Source organism: Chrysoperla carnea, chromosome 1 (genome assembly GCF_905475395.1).
Source record: "Chrysoperla carnea chromosome 1, inChrCarn1.1, whole genome shotgun sequence".
NCBI classification, from domain to species: domain Eukaryota; kingdom Metazoa; phylum Arthropoda; class Insecta; order Neuroptera; family Chrysopidae; genus Chrysoperla; species Chrysoperla carnea.
In genome coordinates this window covers 130,747,933-130,772,096 of record NC_058337.1, presented here as the reverse complement: position 1 = coordinate 130,772,096, position 24,164 = coordinate 130,747,933, and the positions used below count along the sequence as shown (strand labels likewise).

Below are 24,164 nucleotides of genomic sequence, written 5' to 3'. Positions count from 1 at the left end.
TTTTATTGTACACTGTAAAAAAGTGCTAACAGGTAGAAAATGTTCTTAACATAGAAGCAAGAAAATATTTTTAGCCAAATACTTAGGTTCTTGAATTAAGTATTGAGATCGTTCACTTAAGGTAGTACTATCAGTAATAGACTTTGCATTCAGAATTTAATGAAACTTGGCATCGTTGTCCATTGTTATATCATAATTAACCAGTTAAATTTTTAGGGGCCTTCAGAGAACTGAAAAAAAATATATTTTAACATTGATCCTTTTAGGAAATCACAAATTTTATTTATTTCAAAAAACTAGACGTTCTGCAGATATTCAGTTCTCTGAAGGCCTCTAAAAATTTAACTGGTTAATTATGATATAATAATGGACAATTATGTCAAGTTTCATTAAATTCTGAATGCAAAGTCTATTACCGATAGTACTACCTTAAGGAATATTTACTTGTTACAAAAACATGAACAGCCTTAAGTATTGAGATCGTTCACTACTTGTTACAAAAACATCAACAGCCAAGATAACGTATATTTTTATCCAGTAATTTTTTTTTGTAGTGTATTTCTATGGAAGTCTAACGAAATTGTACATATTAGGTATATTACTTTTTATTGGAAAACTTCGAAGAGAAACAATCTATATTGAAAAAGGTAAAACTTAAACAAAAAATATTATTATTTATCGTCGATAATAATGGAATTCCATGAAGTATAACAAAATTGATTTCATTTTGGTTCGTAATTCTTTCATATTACGGTTACTATTGTTGTATATATATATTGTTGTATATTGTGAAACTTATCCACGCATGAAACTGCTTTTCTTTTATATCATAGGAACGTGTAATCAATTTACTATCAGTATAGTAAACCGACGATAGTATAGCTACAAGTATATACAGGTGATTGATTTCCATTATTGTATTTCGAGCACGGAATAGAAAATTAAATAACAGAAGGTATCGGCTCATTTGAAGGGGTAATGATAATACACAGTCGGTGGTGACATCTTCATGGTTACACATGAGTCAACTTTATTTTCATTTAAAAATGGAATTTTTTGTAGCAAATTCTTTGACATCCGATTTCAGGTATTTCAGATTTCCATTAACTCATTAAGGAAAGTTAAATCGGTCTATTCTCAAAATAATGTTTTCTAAAGATTCTAACTCTTTATCGAAAAACAAGTTACTCTTATCAATAAAATTTTGATCGGTACGTTTAGTTATTTTTACAGTTTTTAGCCTTAAAACACCGAAGCATCAGGAACCGGCTAGATGCCTAAGCTAAGTTTTTCAAACAAAGATGGCTTTTTTGCGGCAAAAAATAAACCGATACGCTTTTTTTCGTTTGCTGATTTTCCATCCCGTTTTTGAAATATCTGGATGAACACCTTTAAAAAATCGTCCTGTATATATAGTGAAAATGATACCTTTCAGAGTAATATTTTTTACAGAATGTTACGAAATAGTGCGTAAATTTTCGACGGCAAGCAAAGGAGAATCCTCCTTTTTACAACTAATTCTTGAAAGAAAATGATTCAAATATGTGGTATAAGTATTATTTTAACCACAAAATGCCAGTTAAGGATGTTCCAGCATGGTATTTGCAGTTTCTATGTTAAAGCAATGGTACAATTTTTTTTTCGACAGAATTTAACGAAAAATTAAATTTAAGAATTTAATAATGCTTACTATTAATTCCCAAAGTTTCAGAAATTTTGACCGTTTAAAATGGGAAATAATTATGCCAACGTCCCAATTTCGATCAATTTACGTCAAAATTAATATCTCGAAAGTGAAAATTAATTTCTAAATTTTTTTTTTAGAATTTTATTGTATAAACATTTTTTTCTACTTTTTCTTCAATATATAATAATATCATAAAAAATAGTTGGAGAGACCGGACATTTTACATGCTTTAAATGGGACATGACCCTCAAAATCGCGAACTTTGTCTTTAAATATCTCGCGATCTAAACGGTCAAAAATTATGAAATTTTAGGAATTCATAAATAAAGCTATTATAAACCCGAGAAAAAAAATTCGGCCAAATCTGTCGAAAAGTGATTTCATGCTGGTACTACCTTAAACCCCCAACCAGGTTTTTTAGGTCATATTATTGCACCTAAAACTATTTTTTTTTTGATAAATCATTGTCTGTCAGTCACATTTAACATATTTGTGTGAAAGTATTTAGTATGCAGGAGGTTTTCGAGACGAAAAATTGATATAGCAAGGTTTTTTTTTTAGAAAACGTCGTTTTATCCGCGTTTTCAGGAAAAACTGAAACAGAAACTGAAAAATATGACTTGTCCTGACACAATTATTTTTTTAATTGGGAGCAACTAACTGTTTTACTGGCACTGCAACACTAATGCTAGGTTTCTGCAGATGGCGTTATTAAGAACACTCGATTTACCACAAAAAAAAAAAAATAATAATAATACCGAGCATCTCGATCATCCAAATACTTTAAGATATAAAAACAGAAATAAACTTAGCCTCTAGATCCTTTGTACTCGAAGAACGAGATACTTTTTCAGAAGAGTTTAAGCGTTCAATCCCCAAGTGTAAAATAAAAGCGAAAATCGCAGTGTGAAGTCTTTGATATGCTCAATACAATGCATTATATTTATAAGTCCAACCTTCTTGAAGCATCCTGTGAAAGTAGTGAATGCGTGTAGAAAATTTATTACGATTAAGATGTAGTTTGTTGACAAGGGACAGTTTCTCAATAAGTATCTTTTGGAAAATGGTGTATTTACGATACCACTTTTTTCTTTCTAAATAAATGATTCAATACGAAAAACTCATTTAAACTGAATTTCCGAAGGAAATGAGGCTTTTGGGATAGAGTTCGGTATGAATTTTTCATAAAAATTGTATATTATATAGGATTATGATTATTATTATTAATATTACAAGCAGATACCCGCCCGCTTTGCTGGACAATTTCAACTTGAAAACAAAGGTTACCGTGTTATAGCCCTCACTTTCCTTGACTTCACGTATTCTCCCTTTTGTTCACAAATAAAATTTAGCCCATGAAACTTGCTGATATTTTAACTTTCTAGATGAAATAGATGAAATGTTTATCCAAAATTTGAAGTAGATCAAGGAATCACGTTGACCCACACAAAGTTTTTCCTCGTTTTTTACCCCCTTTAGAATTTCGGAGAATCTTTTCTTAACGGATACCGTCGTCATACAAAGAGTGTGTTTTCTAAGTTTCAGGTCTCTACGATCAGCGGTTTACGCTCTGTGTTGATCCGTCAGTCAGTTAGTCAATCAGTCATTCAGGACAAAGCTTTTTATATGTATAGATTAAAAGTAAATACCGCAAAAAGTTTATAAATAAAATCGATATAAAAAATAATTGGAAATTAGTAAACATAATTTATTTGAAATCGAGAAGAAAATGGGGTATTTTAATATTTTAGGTAAACTCATTAAAACATCATTTCCATATGTATGTCGATGGGAAAGAATAAATTAATCGATTTTTCATTTTTAAATTTTTTCATTTTTAAACTTCCATAAGAAGATATAGTTATACTTTCATTTGTTAAAATTTACCCTATATCGGTAAAGAAATAATATAAGGCTGAGACATTTAAGAGGTTTTTGTGGGGGTCTTGGTCCTGCAAGTTAGATCTGGTATCCTGATGACAGGATTTATCGGATCTGATTTGTAGGGTTCTTAATTGTAGCAAAATTCACGAGAATTGTTCAATTGTTCATTGGAATGCAAGCTTAATCTGTTTTTTATATGATTGTAAGCGATGAAATTATATGATATTAAAAATCAAAAGAACGAAATTAAGAATTTAGTTCAATTGAAATGTCGTTGGTGAATCGGTTCCGATGTCGGATCATTGGGACCGATGTGTAGGGTCAGTCAGGCATCTTAACTATTTATCCGCACGACATGCCTGGTTCTGCGTTAGCTCAACGAATAGTACATATCGTAAATGTTGTTTTTTTTGTCGAATGTTGAAAATTTTTTTAAACAAACTTTTATGAAGGTTACGAAAATTGTTTCCAGTGCTATACGTGTTTCTTTTTTAATGAAATTCTATTTTCTTGTAATATAAATTCTTAAGAGACAGTTTTCATCTTTACGATTCAATAAATTTTTTCCATGGAAGTATATTATGTTTGTTGCCAAACAAAAATATCACAATTTTACACTAAAGTATAGGAAAGAGGGTTAGGCATCCCTAAGGGTGTTAAATATGTGGTATGAACATTTATATTTACAATAATTAACACGTATCATGTATTAATCTCTACAGGGAAAGTAAAAATATTATTATACAGATTTACAAAAAGTATGTATCAATTTGTTGGATTATTAAACCAGCTAATTTGATCCGGAATAACAAATGTAAGGAAAAATTTAAAAAAAAACGACCAGAATGAAGCAAAATTAGGAACATTACCATAAAGTATACTTGGTTTATTAAAATTCGATGAAGTTTGCGAATGATGACACAAAGTACAAAAAAGCCATATTTGTGAGCAAAAATCGGTTTCCCTAACTAATTTTGCCAACAATACTGTATATTACAAGCTTGTATTTAGTTTCATCAGTCCATTTTTTGTAATCAAATCTTGAAAGCTAAATTTGACCCACTTCCCAGTTTTAATTGATTTTTACACGCCTCCACCATATTTGATATACAAAACTTTTTTAGGTTTATGAAAAAAATTCTTTTTTAGGGACAAGCTTCATTGTAGTAAAAACTAGCAAATAATTGTTCTTATGAATTACTCATAAGAACACGACTATTTGTAAAAGTTTGGGTTGCTAAGAATCAACCTTCTTTTTTAAATTGAGCATGTCCAGCTTTTTCAAGTAGTCATGTGTGAGTGGCATACAAGAAAAATTTCTTTTTACTTTTTAGCACAATAAAAACTAGTCTCAACAAAAATTATTTTTGTTTTAAATTTCCAGACACGCAGTTTAAAAATGATACTGCAACCGTGTCGAATTGACTATAATTACAGTAATTTCCAATCTCAAAAAACTCATGACTGCAAAATTCAGCTGCCACGTGTTTTTTAGATATGAGGCGGTCAAATTACAACCACAGGCACTAATACACGATTTTGGGAGCTTAATCTGGTGCTATATTTTTCTGAGGAAACTAATCTCTAGAACTTCACAAAATGAGGTCGAAAAATAACAAATTATCCGCAAAAAATGATAAAACTTTTGCGCAAATAAAAAGATCTCCTCCTGGATAAAAAGAAAGCGAAAAGAAATTAAGTCAATCTGCTTTTCTTGACCAATTAAAATTTTAATTTCACTTTTTGTCATTTCTTTTACGGTATTTTCATATTTTGTTAAGAAATGCAAAGATAAAATCGATATTTGCTATTGTTCACCGAAGCGTGTATGTATATAGGTCAGCCCTGATACACAAAGTTTTTTGGTATGCCTGTAAGTTTTACATAACATGAGATAGATAAAATTTTAAACATATTATGAGAAGAATGAATAGGAAAAATATTCAAAATATTTGAAATTCAAACAGTGGGTAAAATAACATTAGCTTAGAAAATTTCATTCTAAATAACTATGCTAACTATACTAACTCAAACTGACTTTCTCATTAGTCGCGGAAAAGAAGCACTAAAAAACGGTCAAAGTTCGAAAAATTTGAACAGTAAAACGAATTTGAATGCGGTTAAAGCTTCAGAAAATTTTGTGACCTAAATAGTGATGAAAATGATTCCAAACTCGGGGGTTTTCGAGGTCACTATGGAGTCATACATACTAATCGATGTGTTGTTTGAATCTGCATCTTTTTTATAATACGAAAATTAAAAATAATTAAGAAGCATTTACAAAGTATTGGTAAAAATCACGTAATAATAACATTTATTTAAGGGGACAACGCGGATACCATTCACTCGGCCACCAAGAACCTCGGAGACCGATTCTGTCAAAAACCTCCATGTAACGAGTTTGAACTGATTATAAAACGATTTTCCCGAAAACTGTAGGAGACGATGAGTATACCGTTCATCCTGGGCACCATGTACCTACCTAGGAGACCAATTCTGTCACGATATTCCTTTTCAGCGAATCCACAAACCGTCAAGTAACGAGTATATAATAATTTTTATCATTATTAACCGAATTGTGAATTTAGTATATTTACGGTTAATTTTAAATGCGATTATAAAATGTATATTATTTATGTATTTAGGTCACAAAGCTAATTAACTGACATTCTATCGCATCGAATGCAGAAAACCGCTGTCAAATTCGTCTTTCTGTTCAAACTTTTCGAACTTCTGTGCTTCGTTTCCGCAACTATATTCATTCTACACGTATTCGTACAAGTCATAGTAACAAATTGTGGATTTTATTAGTTAGTTTGTTCAAGTATAAACTTTAAAACAAAATAATGTTGGATTATAAACTTTTTGGTTTAAATTACTCTACTAAATTACTTACTATTATCAGTATTTGTACCGTAGGGATGTACTTTTGTCATACAATTTTTACACTCGTTGTAAATAGAAAAGGATACTCCCAAAATGTATAATAAAGATAAAGGGTATCCCAATATTAACGCAATATTGCAAGAATTGATTTGGCAAGTGCTTAAAACGAAAACACAAGGACAAAATCGTAGCTGAACGTTTAGAGTTTTTAAAAATTGAGTGCTACACAAAAAAACAATGCGTTTTCACAGTCGAGCTTGGTTTATTCATTTCAATGTGATAACGTCACGTTTTTTTTTAACCGATTTACTCTCTGTATTATTTTTTTTGAGTGGTACGCGTAAGGTATTTTCACTTCAAAAAAATTAGAGAATAAAACCAAGTTCCCAACGTACGAATATGGAAAGCAAATTTAAAGCTGTATTAACCAAATAAAACCACATTGATGCAAAATGCCCTCCGAAAACTTCGACTAACAACTTTATTTCTGCAAATAAAAGCTTTTTTTTTAACCGATAGGCTATAATTTTTATCAGATATGTGTTATTCCACATACAGGGAAGACCATTTTAATCTATTATGGCTAATAGTTCGTTTTGTAGTTTGGCAATAAAAAGTATAGTTTAGTAGGGGCATCATGTTCTGACATCACAGTGGACTTAATTGTCTGGGTTGCTTTAATAGTCAATTAAGATCCTAAAAAGTAAAAGATAGAATAAAATTTTAGAGTAAAAAGTTGATCCTTATAAATAAACTAACAATTTTTATTGAAATTTTTTTTTTCGCAAATCGTTAGTTCGGAGTAAATGCGTCTTAAAACTATGTCACTTGTTGCGTTAATTTTGAGACACTCTTTATAATACTAGTTAGCATTATCCTTTTCTATTTATTCCGAGTGTTAAATACATACACAAAAGGAATATCCCTCCTATTTGTGAGTGGTATGTTTTTAGACCAAAATTGAATACCTAGGTATGTGATTTTTATATTTCACATAAAATTTATTAAAAAGTTTATTTTAATAAGTAAGTAACTTTTCCTTCGGATAATGGAATCTTTAGGGAGTCATATATAGGGGTTTTGGAAAGTGTGGAACCCCCCTAGAATCTGAAGAGACACAGTTTTATCTTTTGGGGAAAATTTTCTGCGTTTTAGAAGCGTTCTTGCCAATTGAAAGTGTAAATATGCAAAATATGAGAGTTACAAAAAATAAATGGTATAAGGTTTGCGAAGTAAGATTAAGGGTCTAGAAAATCGGTTATATATGTTGCCCATTTAAATTCCCAACAACGAATCATTTTTCAGTCTCTCTGAGACAAACTTTGCTCTCTTACAGTCAATAAATTTAGGTGTAGTGACGATGGTACCCACTCATCATGCGGAAGGTCGTGGGGTCGAATCCATGCTAATATATTGTTTTAATATACTTTGTTGCTAAAAGATTACACAATATAAAGTTTAAAAAACTAAAAAATACTCTTTATTGCATAAAAAGAGGATAAGAATTTCGACTTTCATGTAAAATTAAAAGAGTGGGGTACTCTTTCTATACTCATTCTTTAAATAGGGTGATATGACATATACCAAGCACCTCACGCTTTGAATATTACATTACAATTAAAATTATTATCCGCAAATTATTAAGCACCTTTGACATGAGAACTCTTTCTGTAACTAAATGGAATAAAAACAAGTGAAAACAAACAATTGACTGAGTTAATTGTTAAAATACCATGTATAGACAGTGTTGATGACGCAATCGATTGTTTTTGGATGTCACGTAAATAAAAAAAGATATCCACTTTCAAATAGCCACACACACATATTTGATATTCCCATATTAATACATACTATATTTGCACTTAATTAGCACCCTCGTGGGTAAACAGTGATGTTTACAAGAAAATGTTTCAAACAAAAGTTGTTTATTTTTTTATAAGGAACATTTTTTACATTTAAACTTTTGTTCTATCTCTAACGGTTTACAAGATGGATCCTTCGAACCTATGACTCAATTGACCTATATTGCTCATTTACGAACTTTTTACGACTTGAGTACGCTATAAAAATTTCAGCTTGATATCTCTTTTCGTTTTTGAGTTATCGTGTTGACAGACAGATGGACAGACGGACAGACGGACAGACAACCGGAAATAGACTAATTAGGTGATTCTATAAACACCTATACCAAAATTTTTTTCGTAGCACGAATATTTTTAAGGTATACAAACTTGGGACTAAATATACTATGTATATTTCATATATACATGGTATAAAAATCTATTGGAATGAATGGACTTCGAACAAATGATCTTCCACACAAGGAGCGGGCACCATTGCCACTACACCATTTAATCCTTAACATTTGTGCGAAACTTACATATCACCGAAATTTTCAATACCTATATAAATTTTAACAAAAAAAACTTTTTTACTGAAAAAAACTTTGTTTTTTCACAAAATAATGAAGAAATAAAAAAAAACTGTACAATTAAAAATGTTCTTTACTTACCATTGTGTCAGTATATTCGATAAGTTTATCCTCTGATACATCATTAATCTTCTTTGCTTCTTTTAATAAATCTCGTAGAAAATTCTGTAACACGTAATATGCAAATTCATTTATCATTAGATGTAAAACATTGTAGCTCTAACTCATGTATATGAGTTAGAGCATGAGTTTGTTTTATTATTATTATTATTATTATTATTATTATTATGCATGGTCATAGTAGCATTGTAATGTATAATGTCCCATATTCCTTTAATGAATCCTACAGGGTCTAAAAATAAAAATTTATCTTTGGACAAAAATGAAAAATCGAAAGTAATCGAATTTTTCCACTCCTACATTTTTTGAACCTAGAATTTTTTGATTCTTCTTTGCATTGGCTTCAGAAAAAAGTCTATATGGTTTAAAGGGGAACATTTTTAGTTTATCACCATTGGAGTGAAAGGGTTTTATATCGTAAAGTAAATCAGATAACTTTTAAAAGATTGTAAAAAGGTCAAAATGCTAAAGCTCCCCCTCTCTTTCGGGGGTCTGAAAGACTCTCAAAATGTTATAGACCATTATTTTACAAGTTAAGACTTTTAATGACGTATAAGGGGATTTTGCGGTCACGCTTTTCGAATTTTCAATCAAAATGTTTCATTTGTTTGTTTTTTGAAAATTTTAGCCTTTTTAGGGCATCTAAGAGGGTTTTTTAAAGTTTCTGATCTTAAATTTATGATTAAATTATTAAATTTTCAACACCCCCCACCCCCTCTTGTGTCCGACAAACTCCTTGCTGTGTTTTTTCAGACCGATAGCTTAAATATGCTGTTATTATACTCATTTGAAAACGCAATACTTTCGAACTCGGCTGCCTAAATGGTAAATGCGGAACTGAATATGATACAAAATTAGATAGCCACAAACCGCCGAGGACTAATAATGATGAGACTATCTATTGTTTTCGACTAATATTAAATAAAGACACTGTACGCTTGCCTACATTTGTGTGTAATTAACTATCTTCTGTACTTCTGGATTAAATTAATTTTATTTCTTTGTTTGTACCATTCGTAATTCGCATATTCATGAGCCTTGCATCAACACTTACAAGAAGTTTCCATTTCATTGGTATAATCATATACCTTTGTTTTATTATCATTACTATATCAATGTTTTGGTAAATATCGAGTGTTCTTATATGTGTTCGAGATGAATTCCTCAGAAAAGCAAAGTAAAAATTACTGTTAAATTTTTTAACCTACCTTTAATTCATCAGCCTCAATGTATCCGCTTCCATCAGTGTCATATTCTCGCCAAATCTGATTAATAATTTTCATTTAAATAAAAGTTTTACATTATAAGTGAACAAAAATTAAAAAATTTAAGAGTAATAAACTAAGATGGCAAAAATGGTGCATATGCTGTTATAAAATCTTTGGATATTTAAGATAATTCTATTTCACGAGCCGCTCCGATTTTCTCTTTCGACAATCGTGAAGAAATGCCTTATTAATCTTGGAAATAATACTCAACTTTTACCAACAATAAGTAAATAAAATAACCAAGTTCATATGAAAACTGTATTCATGATATTGAGTATCAAATGTAAAATCTCCCCGATTGATCTATTCAGGAGTCAGGATAGAAGTTCAAGAACCATGATTCAGCTATCTACAGGGTCGTGAGGCCACTATAGGTTGTGTCCATGATCCTTTCTTATTTATTATTATAACTGGCTCTATTTGTTTTCTCATATACCCTGTGTGATTTTCTAGTTTCTATTGGATTTTAACACTAAGAAAGACTCTATCTAGCGATAGAAAAAAAACTATAGGTGTTAGTTCTCATAGATATGTAATATTTAACGGAAATGTTTTATACAACCTTGTAAACCATACACATAAAAAAGAGGTTAATGTAACAATTTTGACAACAAAAAGATAGCAACTTAAGTTTTTATAAATTTCCGAATTATAGCCAGGAAATAAAAATGGGAGTTAAAATGATTAATAGAATTGGCAAAACTAAAAATTCCGAGCATTAAATTATAAAATTTAATGCTCGGAATGACCTAACTTGGTTAGAAAAGTATCAAATTCTATGTAAAAAATTTGTATAACAACACAAACTACAAAGTTTATATAAAAAAGTAAATATGGATATGGACATTAAAATTGAAAATGAAGTAGGAATCTTTTGGCTTTTCATTTCATGAAAAAATCAGCTGAGTCTAACAGGTATGGTTTACATTTTTGTTACTCGTGGCGCTGACATCTTAGAGTTAAAATCCAATAGTCTCAGTGCTACATACATTATACAACATTGCCAAAGTTTAAGGCATGCAATTTTACACAATGGGTCGAGAGAATAACGGTTTAAAAATCACCTAATTTGATGGTTTCATTGCTCTCTGCCAGGCATCTGTATTCTATACATAGGTTAGTTTCAGTTTTTAGTTTGTAACCAGAAACAATTGTTCATATTGAAACATAAAAGAAAGTTTTCTTATTTTATGAACCTATTATAGGTCCAAAAGTTTTACACCCCCAGGGTTTTGTGTTTTGTTGTAAAAAACACACAGGGTATAAAATAATAACGATTAAAAATAAAAAAAATTTTTATAATAAATTATTTCATAATTACCTTCATAAATTCAACACTTGATTCTAATGGATTATCGAATCGAAACAGTAATAAAAAGTTTTCTTCCATCGGTAATAATTGTGCGAGCTTTAAAAATTTTTATAATAATAAAATTCATTAAATATGAAGAATGGAGAAGAATATTATATATAAAAAAAAAACTTTTTTCAGTATCACAGTTGTAAAATAAAACTCAAACGGACACAAAACTAAAAACTCGACAGAAACAAAAATAAAATGAGAAAATTACAAAACGTGAAATGAATTTTAAATAATTTTTTTGTTTTTTTTTTTTTTTTTTTTGTTACAATACTCGACTCCATATGATGATGTAACACTAAACTAAAAAAAAACAAAAACAAAAACTAACAAACCTCTCGAATATCGATTTTACCATCTTGATTATCATCGTATGCTTCCATAAAGCATGCTTTTAATTCCACTAACATTGCATCCGACACCGCCTGCATGTGAAGAAAAAAAACAGTAAAATATAATAAATTTGCATAAAATGTAATAATCATGAAAATATTATTTACTACGTGTGATTGTTTTGTTTTATATGCAACTGTGTTTACATACTTGTTGTGAGGTCTGTATATAAAAATGTACGAAAAATGTTTAATGAAATAAAGTTCAATTTATACGATCTAAAAATACAACAACACCTAGACTGATAATATTGCCTGTAAAACAGTGTATACCAAGATTTAGATCTTTATGTAAAACAGGCTTTCTCGTAACGCGCCAACCAGAATTTCTCTTCATGCGTGACCCGCCTTAGAATTTATACAATTTTGTTCATCTGTTTAAATTTCTGGCTCGACTAGAATATTGTTGTTCTAAATCGAAAGAGTGTACAGGATGGACTACTAATTTAGGCTATTACGGCTGTTTTAAAAAATAACTTAAAACTTATTAAAATAAAAGCTGTAGATTATGATGGAGGACATTATGTTCTGATATATGATTGAACCAAGGGCTCCGGATTGCTTTCAAAATCAATTTAGATCCTAAAAGGTAAGAAATAGAATAACACCTTAAAAGATATTTTTGAAATCGTTAGTGTTTGGAGGAAATGCGACTTTAAAATCTATCATTATTGCATTTAATAGAAGGAAACTAGCTACAGAAAAATGCTTTAGCCAAAAGTTGTCAAGGGTAACAGAGGATATTTGCCTGTTCCCATGACCTTAAATTTTATTTTCAAGGTCATTTGACCTTGATCTTCAAATGCTGTTGGAAAATTAACTAGGCCTAAAAGTTATAAAACACAAACGAATTTCCTTTTTCCAATACCATTACCATTTCCTCCGAAAGCTAATGATTTTCGAAAAAGTGTTTTAAATAAAAAATATTTTTTTTTATAAGGAAACTGTCAACCTCTAAAAAGACAGCAGTTTCCTATCTTTGATATAAAACTTCCAGTTTTATTTATGACACTAACGAAACATGAGCGCAAAATTTAAACTTATTCGAAGGTTTACAAGTATTAGATATTCAAAATGCTAAATGAGCAACGACAAAAAGAAGGAAGTATTTGAACTCAGCCAAGTTTTCAGCGTTTATATCCCATTTTTTAACGTCTCTCGAAGGAAATATCGAGAGACTCTGGAAAATATCGAGAACGCTTTTGATATTTTCCATAGTTTCAACCAATTGTGAGGCCGTATACCTGATGAACCAGTGCAATCATATGCCTTTTCAAACATTTTTGCGACTCAGCAAGCAAAATTCACTACACCTCGATTTTGAAAGTATCGTTGTATTTGTCGCATTAAGATTTCGGGCTATTCTAGATCTGAATCACATATTAATAAATTAGATCGTCTATATTGAACATATTTATTGCAGTAACACTATGAAGTGTTTTAAAATAAAATAAAAAAAATATAGTTTTTCTCTGCATATAAAAAATTTCAGTTATTTAATTGCTGACAGAAACATTCGTTTTCATAATAGAATAACATACAATATTTTAATAAAATATCATAATTGTACTTGTTTTCTGCAATATAATTTAGAATATTTTTAAAATTATGACTTGATTTTTTTTTTTTTTACATTTAAATTATATTTTTAAAACCAACAAAACAATCTAACGTACTGAGATATGATTTTGAAAGTTTTATGAGAGTGCTTTAAAAAGCTAAATCAACATTATGTATATTTTTATCGTTTTTTTTTTTTTATTCTCAGCTTGATTTATTTGCAATGCTTGAGGTTATAAATGAATGTCGGACGGTTTTATGCATCAATTTTTCATATTAGTATAGTAAAAAATGTAACAAAATAAAGGAAAATGATATAAACCGGTCATTTTTTTGCTTAAAACTGTTAAAATGGGTTGGGTAGGTGTCAAATATCATTCGCCCCCCCCCCCCACGAGTTAGTTGTGCGAATGATTTTATTTATGAAACAAACAATTGTTAATTCATGAAAGAGCCCATGTATCAAAGTTAAAAAAGTTGACATAAAAATTAACAAATAGGCAACTTGTATTACGTATTTTATACATGTATAAGATTAGAGTTTTTGCATGGTAGCTTTTTCACTAACTCATCGTGGACAATTGATATTTGATATCTAGTAATACTTAAGGGGTTCTTTTTCCTTTATTACCTCATTTTTGAAACGTTATTGACTGTACTATGGGGCAAAATTAAATTTTTTGAATTCTGCTGCCGTCATAAAGTTAAAAAATTCGATTTTTTTGATATCACAGGCAAATTTGATCCGATCTTATTGGAATTTTTTTTGAAAACCACTAATTTTGGATCATTCTTTTTAGCTGTGATGTCAGCTTTTCGCTAGCTGTCACTTATGTGCTTATTTCAGCGATAACGACTCTACATTCTTGAAGCCTATTAGAGCTAGGTTAATTTTGATCACAAATTTGAAAAGTATGACCCAAATTTAATAGGATTACACACTTGATTTATCAAAATTGGTTAAAATTTGGATGTGATAGAGCAAAATTAAATTTTTTGGATTCTGATGACGTCATAAAGTTAAAAAATTCGATTTTTTTGATATTACAGGCAAATTTGATCCGATCTTATTGGATTTTTTTTTAAACCCACTAATTTTGAGTCATTCTTTTCAGCTGTGATGTCAATTTTTCGCTAGCTATCACTTATGTGCTGAATTCCGCGACCACGACTCGACGATTCTTGAAGTCTATTACAGCTAGGTTAATTATGATCCAAATTTAGTAGGATTACATACTTGGTTTATCAAAATTGGAAAAAATTTGGATGTGATCGCAAAATTAAAGTTTTAGGACTTAATTTTTATAGTGGATAACGATGAACATGCGTGTGTTTTTATGAAAATACAATTTGTGAAAACACAATTCGATAATAAAATATTTTTTTCAGAAAAATGGGCTGAATTATATTTAAGAAAAAGGAGAAGGTATTCTTCTCAATCTAGTCATGAACGTAGTTCATTTCTGATTTTTATAACAAAAGGAAATCTATATTATCAACGTCAAGCTGATCTCATTTTACGGTATAGTAATTCTAACTGGCGGAAAATCATCTTTGAAAATGCATTGAAAAAATGTTATAGAAAATTGTATAAAAAATAAATAAAGTTTACCTCTGGACTGATATCTGTTACATTTGCACTTGATACAAATTCCCGTAAAAATCCATCTAATTCTGTACCTTCGATGTAACCATTTCCTGTAATTTTAAAATTAAGGTTGAGTTATTTTGGTATTATTGGTGAATAATTGGTACAGTAAAAGATGTTACAAAAATCAGCTTATAAAAAAATAGGATAGCAATCGCTCGTATTTTGCTAAAACCTCATAGAATGTGTTTCTTAGGTGTCAGATATCATTAGTAATGCACGAGTAAGTGGTAGTATTGTTTCTTTTTGTTAATAAACAACAAGTGAAAACAAACAATTGACTGAATTAATTGTTGAAATACCATGCATAGTCAGTGTTGATGTCTTTATCACATAACACATACATACATGTGACACACACATAACTGATATTCAAGTATGGTACATACTATAAAATTTCCGCCTAATTGTCGCCCTCACGGGTAAACATTGATGTTTACGAAAAAATGTTTCAAGCAAAAGTTGTTTAGTTTTTGATAAGGAACATTTTTATATTTAAAAATTTACATTCTTTTGTTCTATCTCTAACGGTTTACAAGATGGATCCTACGGACCCAAGACCCAATTGACCTATGATGCTCATTTACGAACTCGACCTCACTTTTTACGTCCTGAATACGCTGTAAAAATTTCAGCTCGATATCTTTTTTCGTTTTTGAGTTATCGTGTCCACAGACGGACGGACGGACGGACAACCGGAAATGGACTAATTAGGTGATTTTATGAACACCTATAGTAAAATTTTGTGCGTGGCATCAATAGTTTTAAGCGTTACAAACTTGGGACTAAACTTAGTATACCTTGCATATTACATATATGCATGGTATAATAAAGTTTTAATTCAATGGAGCGGATAATGTCAACAAAATTTAGAAATAGGCAACTTGTGTGACATAAATGTGTTTGTCAAATAATCAAAAACTGTTACGCAAGTATAACGTATAAGCAATTCAAGTTGCATATTTATTAATTTTGTAAGTCAACTTTAACTTGTTGATTAACAAATAAAAACATTCCATGTGGTTTTAGCAAAATGCAAGCGGTTTCTTTAATTTTCCTTTTTTTGTATATCTTTAATTGCACTTAAATTAAGTAGAAATTAAAAAGAAAGTTTTTCATACCATCTTTATCATAATGACTCCATACTTCCATAAATTGATTCGCTGATAATTTACGTAATTCTCTACTTTGTGGATCACGATATTGTCGCATAAAGTTTGTTGCTTTCTCCAAATTTAATTTTTTCGCTGCTGATGATGGACCATCAACATCCATACTGGATGCATTCGATGAGCTTTTCACTTCACCAACGTGGGGTTTTCCTGTACCGTCTGTAGATGGTAAACCATTCTTACTTAACGATACATTTGTTGCAGCTGTTGATGCCATATTTGTTTCTTCTTTCCGTTAAATATTTATATATATTTGGATATAATGGCAAATTTGAGTAACTTTTAGTGCCTATAAAGAAAAAAAAATGGATATATAAAAAATATGAAATATTGGATATTATATATAAAATAAATATTTTTCTTTTTTGGTTGTTAGAGTCGAAGGTATGGAAAAATAAATAAATAAAAATGGGAAACAAAATTTATATTTAATATTAAAAATGTCTATTTTGTTCTTTTTTTTATTTTTGTTTGATTATATGTATTTTGTTATGAAATATAGCGGGAGATTGTAACATATTGAGGGAATATCTGATAAAAGATTATTTCACAAAAGGGGATCGGAAAAAATTTTTTTATCACTTCAGATTAAGAATTTTCACTTCACGAATAGAAAAGTGAAGTTGGATTTTAAAAAACCGACTTCAAAAGAAAAACTTTTCCAAAACAAATTAAAATGCACTCAAAAGTAAAAAAAAAATTTATAATATAATGTAGTTAAAATTATTGTTATTTTTGGAGTCGGTGTCAGCCAAGCTATTGTAGCAAACTGTTCTGTCAGAGTTGTTTCCTTGGCTAACACCGACTCCAAAAATAACAATAATTTTAACTACATTATATTATCGTTATTTTTTACTTTTTAGTGCATTTTAATTTCTTTTGGAAAAGTTTTTCTTTTGAAGTCGGTTTTCTTTTTGTTAAAAGTTTTTTTTTACTTTGTGATTTTTAGTGAATTGACAAATTTATCACTAGAAAAAGAATCATTGAAATCGATTGGCGTGATATTGAGTTATTCGTCCTCTTATCGTGCATACTTAATGCAAATTTAAGACTTTTATGACTTTCTCATGGATACCCTTATCAGAACTCGACCAAAATGAAATGGGACTACACAGGAAGCACTAGTTTTTAAATATATAAAGAATTATCAAAATCGGTTCACCCAGTCGAAAGTTCTGAAGTAACAAACATAAAAAAAAAAAAAAATACAGTCGAATTGATAACCTCCTCCTTTTTTGTTTGAAGTCGGTTAAAAAAGGTAGTTTTAAAGGATAGAAAGTTGTTTTTACCCCGTTGTTTGTTTCCAATATCTCAGTACACCCTCACTTGATTCAATAAATTTTCCTGTCTAGGCATTAAGTATTTCAATGCTTAAGATAAGAAATTTCGTTAAGGAGTAAAGCTGATTATTGAGAGATGACTTTGCAATATCAAGAAGTCCTGTATCCAGAATAAAAGGACAGTTAAAAAGACATTTTGATCAATGATATTGACGTTTGAATTCATTAAATTGACGCACTTTGGGTCAAGATAAATCGGGATGCTTCAATTTCAAGCAATTTCTGTTTCGTTGGGTATTCAAAAAATAAGCCAGTATTGAATAATGTGAGGAGAACTTGCGATCAAAGCGTATAACATATCGAAAAATGCATGTTCCGTTTTTTCGAAACAACCATGATTTTGGTAGATTACGATTTGCACTAGGACTGCAAGCCACAAAAGTGTGGACTTGATCATCTGATTTTATAGGGAATCGTACCAATTTTTAGATGATCTGTCAAACAAAGATATCAAAGAGTTACAGTAATAATATCGGCATAAGTCTTGAGGATGGTAAAGTAAGATCATATCATTCCATATTCCTTTATCAAATTCCATGATTCACCCATCATTTTCAACCTGATTCTGTTTAGGTTTGACGAAAAACCTAAACATAATTCTCGATTCACGTGTAAATTTCCGCACATTTTAGCACTATATTCTGGCTTTTGTGTTGAGAGACAAATAAGGTTTTTTTTTTTTTTTGAAAATAAAGCACTTTAATTAGTTCTTATGGTTATAGTTCTTATATGGAGTAGTCTGGATTAAAGATATAAACTAGAATTCGATGAACTCCCTGTGTGTAAAACATATTGAAATGACTTCGAATTGAACTTGTGTTTTTTTTCTTCTTGTTCGGCCTTAGTTTTTATACCATGTATATATGAAATATACATAGTATATTAAGTTTAGTCCCAAGTTTGTAACGCTTAAAAATAATGATGCTAGGAAAAAAATTTTGTCATAGGTGTTCATAAAATTATCTAATTAGTCCATTTCCGGTTGTCCGTCCGTCCGTCCGTCCGTCTGTGGACATGATAACTCAAAAACGAAAAAAGATATTGAGCTGAAATTTTTACAGCGTACTCAGGACGTAAAAAGTGAGGTCAAGTTCGTAAATGAGCATCATAGGTCAATTGGATCTTGGGTCCGTAGGACCCATCTTGTAAACCGTTAGAGATAGAACAAAAGTTTAAATGTAAAAAATGTTCCTTATCAAAAATTAAACAATTTTTGTTTGAAACATTTTTTCGTAAACATCACTGTTTACCCGTGAGGGCGCCAATTAGGCGGAAATTTTATAATATGTACTATACTTGATTATCAGTTATGTATGTGTCACATGTTTGTATGTGTAATGTGATAAAGAAATCAACACTGACTATGCATGGTATTTCAACAATTAACTCAGTCAATTGTTTGTTTTCACTTGTTTTTATATCTTTTGATTTTTATACGTTTATGTTTCACAAGTTGCATATCTAATTTAAGGATAAATACTCGATACATGATCTTATTTTCGGAGTCATAACTTTTCCAATTTTTTTATGGTTTTTTTTTTTTTTTTATATTTTTTCAATACGAGCTGCATATTACTATTGTACCAAGTTCATAAAAAATATTATTTTATTTCATTTTTTTGGCAAACATTTTTTGTTTTGTTTTTGTGTTTATTTGGAATCGAATAAAAAAAACTTAGCGTGTTTATATTTATGTGTGTTGTTAACTTCATAAGTATTGATGGAAAAATAAAATGAATTTTTATGTGAGACCTTGTAGTAAATTTCTTATGTTTATTGTTTTAAGAATAGAAATTCTTTAGATTTTCTATATAAAGTTTTCTAGAATAAAATCTGAGTTGAACAACCTGAAGCAAATTTGTATTTTTTTTTTAAATATAATTAACCGGGAAAAGTATTTTTTTATTGTTTTATTTCTTTATTTAAAAATTCTTAAATTTTTGCATTGGCTTCGAAGGAGGTTGAGAAATATCTATAAATTTGAATACAATGAGAACTGCCAATCGAAAACATGCAAGTTTACATTGGCATGAAGAATGAAAATTTAGAAAACTAACATTTCTGTATATTATCCTCACAATACTTGCAATAAAAATTTTTCTAAGCGCATATTCGACATTTAAAAAAAAGCTTCAAACGGTAAATATTATATAAATTATATCCGGCGCAAAAAAAAAAAAAAAAAAAAATTAAATAAAAAATAAATAATTTTAAGAAATTCATATTTCTTGTTCTTTTAGTAATATAAATTTAACCACCAGAAATGTTTGCTGTTGCTAACATAGCGACAGATATTATTTTAATAATTGGGATTTTGAAAAAACAAATTTTTTTTCATTTTTTTTGACAAAAATGGAAAGGTCATACATAATTTTGATAGCAAAACTGTTGTTTTAAATTTTTTCAAGATAATTTTCAAGTTACAGACGTTTTAAAAGAACTTTTCAAAAGAGAACAGAAAACGCCCGACAAAAAAATGTTCGTAAAAGATCGTGTTACGTCATAATGTTAATTAATATTTGTACCTATTCAATTAACATTATTACGTCACAACGATGTTTTACGAACATTTTTAACAGGCGTTTTCGTTTCTCTTTTGAAAAGTTCTGTTAAAACTGCCTGTACCTATCTTTAAAATTATCATGAAAAAATAAAAAATAAAACAGTTTTGTTATAAAACTTAAATATCTTTCCATTTTTGTTCAAAATCTCAATTAAAAAATCTAATTCAAATTACTTAAGTGTAGTTGAAATTGGAACTTCAGTACCAAAGTTCGATAACTAAAGAAATATCCAAAGGTATTATAAAATAATTTCTCGATATCAAAAAGCCTATTATCTATCATCTTATGATTTAACAAGAAGACATCGTAAAATGGAAATATTTATATACCTAGTTATTTATAGATAAAATTTGTTAAACAATATTTTTGGTATATAATTTCAATAAATTTTGAATACAGCGTACAATAAATACAATATGTTATAAAATTTTAATAAATTACTAGAAAAAATCCATTTATTTAATGAAAAAAAAAGTCAGTAAACTTTACATATAACATATTTTTAAAGTTGAAATATTACTATAAATAAATATATGGTCAAAATAATTGTATTTATATTAAAAATATTTATATCTATATTTAAAGGTTTTTTAAAATTGATCGTAAATTTTATAATAACAAGTGAAAACAAACAATTGACTGAGTTAATTGTTGAAATACTATGCATAGTCAGTGTTGATTTCTTTATCACATTACACATACAAACATGTGACACATACATAACTGATAATCAAGTATAGTACATATTATAAAATTTCCGCCTAATTGGCGCTCTCACGGGTAAACAGTGATGTTTACGAAAAAATGTTTCAAACAAAAGTTGTTTAATTTTTGATAAGGAACATTGTTCTATCTCTAACGGTTTACAAGATGACTCGTTTACGAACTTGACCTCACTTTTTACGTCCTGAGTACGCTGTAAAAATTTCAGCTCGATATCTTTTTTCGTTTTTGAGTTATCGTGTCCACAGACGGACGGACGGACAACCGGAAATGGACTAATTAGGTGATTTTATGAACACCTATGATAAAAATTTTTTCCTAGCATCATTTTTTTTAAGCGTTACAAACTTGGGACTAAACTTAATATACTATGTATATTTCATATATACATGGTATAAAAATTCGATTATATTTGGAAATTAAGGAATATGTTTTGGAATTAAAAATAATTCAAATAATTTAAATATGTTTAAAAATTTTTTATTTATTGAATAAATTAAAATATACATTCAATTTAACACAGACATTAGACACACATTTAATACAATAATGGCTTTCACAATAAAATAAGTTTTATTATTTCTAAAATCTATAAATATTAAATATTAATCACAATTTAAACATAAACAATATTATTAGACGAATGAATTTTCTTTGAAAAATTTTTAAATAAACTTCTTTTTTGATATTAAAAACGTAATTTTAATTCTAGGAACATATTTTCGAAAAAAAAAACTCTAATAAATGTTTATGTTTGCGTATTGCTTTCTAGAGATAGAAAGATGAATTGAAATTTAATTTACAAAATTCCTTTGAATTCCTTATAAATACATAAGGATCGTAAGAATTTGGTATTAATAGCCTCATCAACTTTAATATTTTGACAACTATCTAATGATTTTTTCGCAGCAGCTTTATCTTCGCCTGGTGGTAAAAATGCTAAAGCTTTTTCGATGTTAACATCACCAGCATCATTTAATAAACCTAAACGTTTTGTTAAACAGACTGCGTACGCTTTGAAATCATCGCCACTTACGGGTTCACCTTTTTTTGCATTTTCAATTAATTGTGGATCGACTTTTGTTTCTTTCTTACATTCTTCGGATTTTTCTTTTAACTGTTTTTGTTGGTCAGCAGATAATTTTTTAGCCTAGAAAAAAAATGTTAAATTTATAAGAGTCTTTTTCTTGGAAACTATTCCAATTTATGGTAAAAAGGTGAAAATTACTTGATAACCCAATGGATTATTTAAAAAAAGGTGCATATTTCTTGATTCAGGACGTCTAGAAATTTTGATCTCTTTTTAGAGTCTCTTAACAAAGATTAATCGTTTCAATTGAGTTACTACGAAATTTCTTTTTAATAAATTTTCGTCACAAATTTATCTATTGAATGGAAGTGCATTTAACTGTTTAAAAATACTGGTTTCGAAGTGGAAATATCTAATAAAATTATCGAATTGCGAGGATAATTTTCGAAATGATGGCTCGATCGTTATTTGTAAGTATTGAAAATTTTCACTATAAAAAAAATTTGAATTTTACGAAAATCTTTTATCAAAATATTTCTTAATAATTTTTTTCAATTTTTTGGAAATTGGATTCAAAAAAAGTACAATTAAAAACTCTTAAAAAAAATAAATTATTAATAATTGAAAACTTACCTCATTTTGAACAATGCACAAAGCTGCAATTACACACAATGCAATGAAATATTTCATTGTTAAAATTTGTTTTTTTTGGAAATTATTCAATAGAAATAATAAATGTTTCTTATTGTAACCAATAAGTTTTTCTGATTTCTGCCATTGAATTAACCGTTCTTATATACAAAAAAGGTAGTGGCACTTAGTTGCATTAAATAATCCCCCACTAAGATTTATTAAATATGTATTTTTCAATATCTTAGCATGAAATATTTTCAATGTACCTATACCTAATAATTTTTAGATATATTCGAATTTGTTCTAATTATTTTTTTTTTCTTAAATAACAAAAAGTGATGAATAATTATTTAATTTGATTTTTTCCTTTTAAAGAAAATTATCTATGATGGTGTGACGATTTGGTCAACTGAAGATTCTTAGTTTTCATTTAAACTTAGTTTCAATAGGGTATTCCACTATTTTTGAAAAAGTACTTCAAAATGTTGATTTTGCTGATAAAAAGCCACCAACTATTTATTTCGGAAAAATACACACGCTTTCTTGCCAAAAACTTAAATTAAATTTTAAACCTTTTTAAAACTGTCAAAAACGCGGGCATCCAATTTGATGACGTAACATGGGTATCACTATACGAAATAACACAAATAATTTTGACAGATGTATACCCAACTGTCTACACTGAACTAACTGAGGGTCTATGACTCATACCGCTATGACATCACAGCAGGGCTTACCCGCGTTTTAGGTCACGTGATACACAGTTTAAAAATTACGAATTTTAATTTTAATATTTTAAAAGAAAAATGTACTTTTATGACTCGAAATCAGAATATTTCAGTATATTTTTACATAAATTTTAACTTTTTTCAAATTTCATGATTTATTTTTGACTAACTATAATACCCTAATATCACAGTTCCCATGTGACAAATTTATTTTATCAATAATTTGCAATTTTTCTCTACCTTGATAAGTTGAGAACCTTTAAAATTGGAGGTAAATAATACCTATAAGTATTTATCATTATGATACGTTTGATATTGAACTTATAAATAAATACAAATTAATTATTTTTTGTTTTTTATTAAATTTCAATTCATTTGCATATTTAATTATAGGACGATAATTATGCAAATAATTTTTTTTTCAATTTTTGAATAAAAAATATATTTTAACCCATATTTTTTTAGCTTACAAAAAGGTAAGCTTACAAAAAGTGCTGCTTGGCTTTATTTGTCTGAAAAGCTTTATTTTATTTTTACTCCAATCATCTTAGGGTTTCACCTAGGGAATCTACCTGAATAAGCTGAATTTTCTTACAAATCTTTATTTTGATAGTATAAATTTTGTCCCAAAGTCACATATGGTCACGTGTGCGCTTCTATATTCAAGGTCAATGGTCGTAAAATTCAGTTTTTTGATAATATCTCGTTTCCTTTGCCGTCAAGCGTATTAACATTCAC

At 28.9% G+C, this 24,164-nt stretch overlaps 2 protein-coding genes across 2 annotated transcripts in view; both read right to left on the bottom strand.

Annotated features, from left to right (window-relative positions):
- Positions 1-24,164, bottom strand: part of LOC123294957 (calbindin-32) — a 158,724-nt gene that overhangs the window by 6,734 nt on the left and 127,826 nt on the right. The window contains exons 4-9 of the mRNA XM_044876147.1: positions 16,358-16,697; positions 15,201-15,286; positions 11,972-12,061; positions 11,598-11,684; positions 10,217-10,273; positions 8,970-9,053 (exon numbers count right to left, since the gene is read on the bottom strand). Of these exons, the coding sequence (XP_044732082.1) occupies positions 8,970-9,053; positions 10,217-10,273; positions 11,598-11,684; positions 11,972-12,061; positions 15,201-15,286; positions 16,358-16,625 (672 nt within the window). The 5' untranslated portion in view covers positions 16,626-16,697. The remainder of the gene's footprint in view (positions 1-8,969; positions 9,054-10,216; positions 10,274-11,597; positions 11,685-11,971; positions 12,062-15,200; positions 15,287-16,357; positions 16,698-24,164) is intronic.
- LOC123300156 (general odorant-binding protein 19d-like) lies at positions 21,749-22,833 on the bottom strand. The gene is made up of 2 exons (XM_044882660.1): positions 22,699-22,833; positions 21,749-22,185 (listed from the first exon to the last, which is right to left on the bottom strand). Exons 1-2 carry the CDS (start codon positions 22,753-22,755, stop codon positions 21,835-21,837), a joined length of 408 nt encoding a protein of 135 aa, XP_044738595.1. The 5' UTR covers positions 22,756-22,833; the 3' UTR covers positions 21,749-21,834.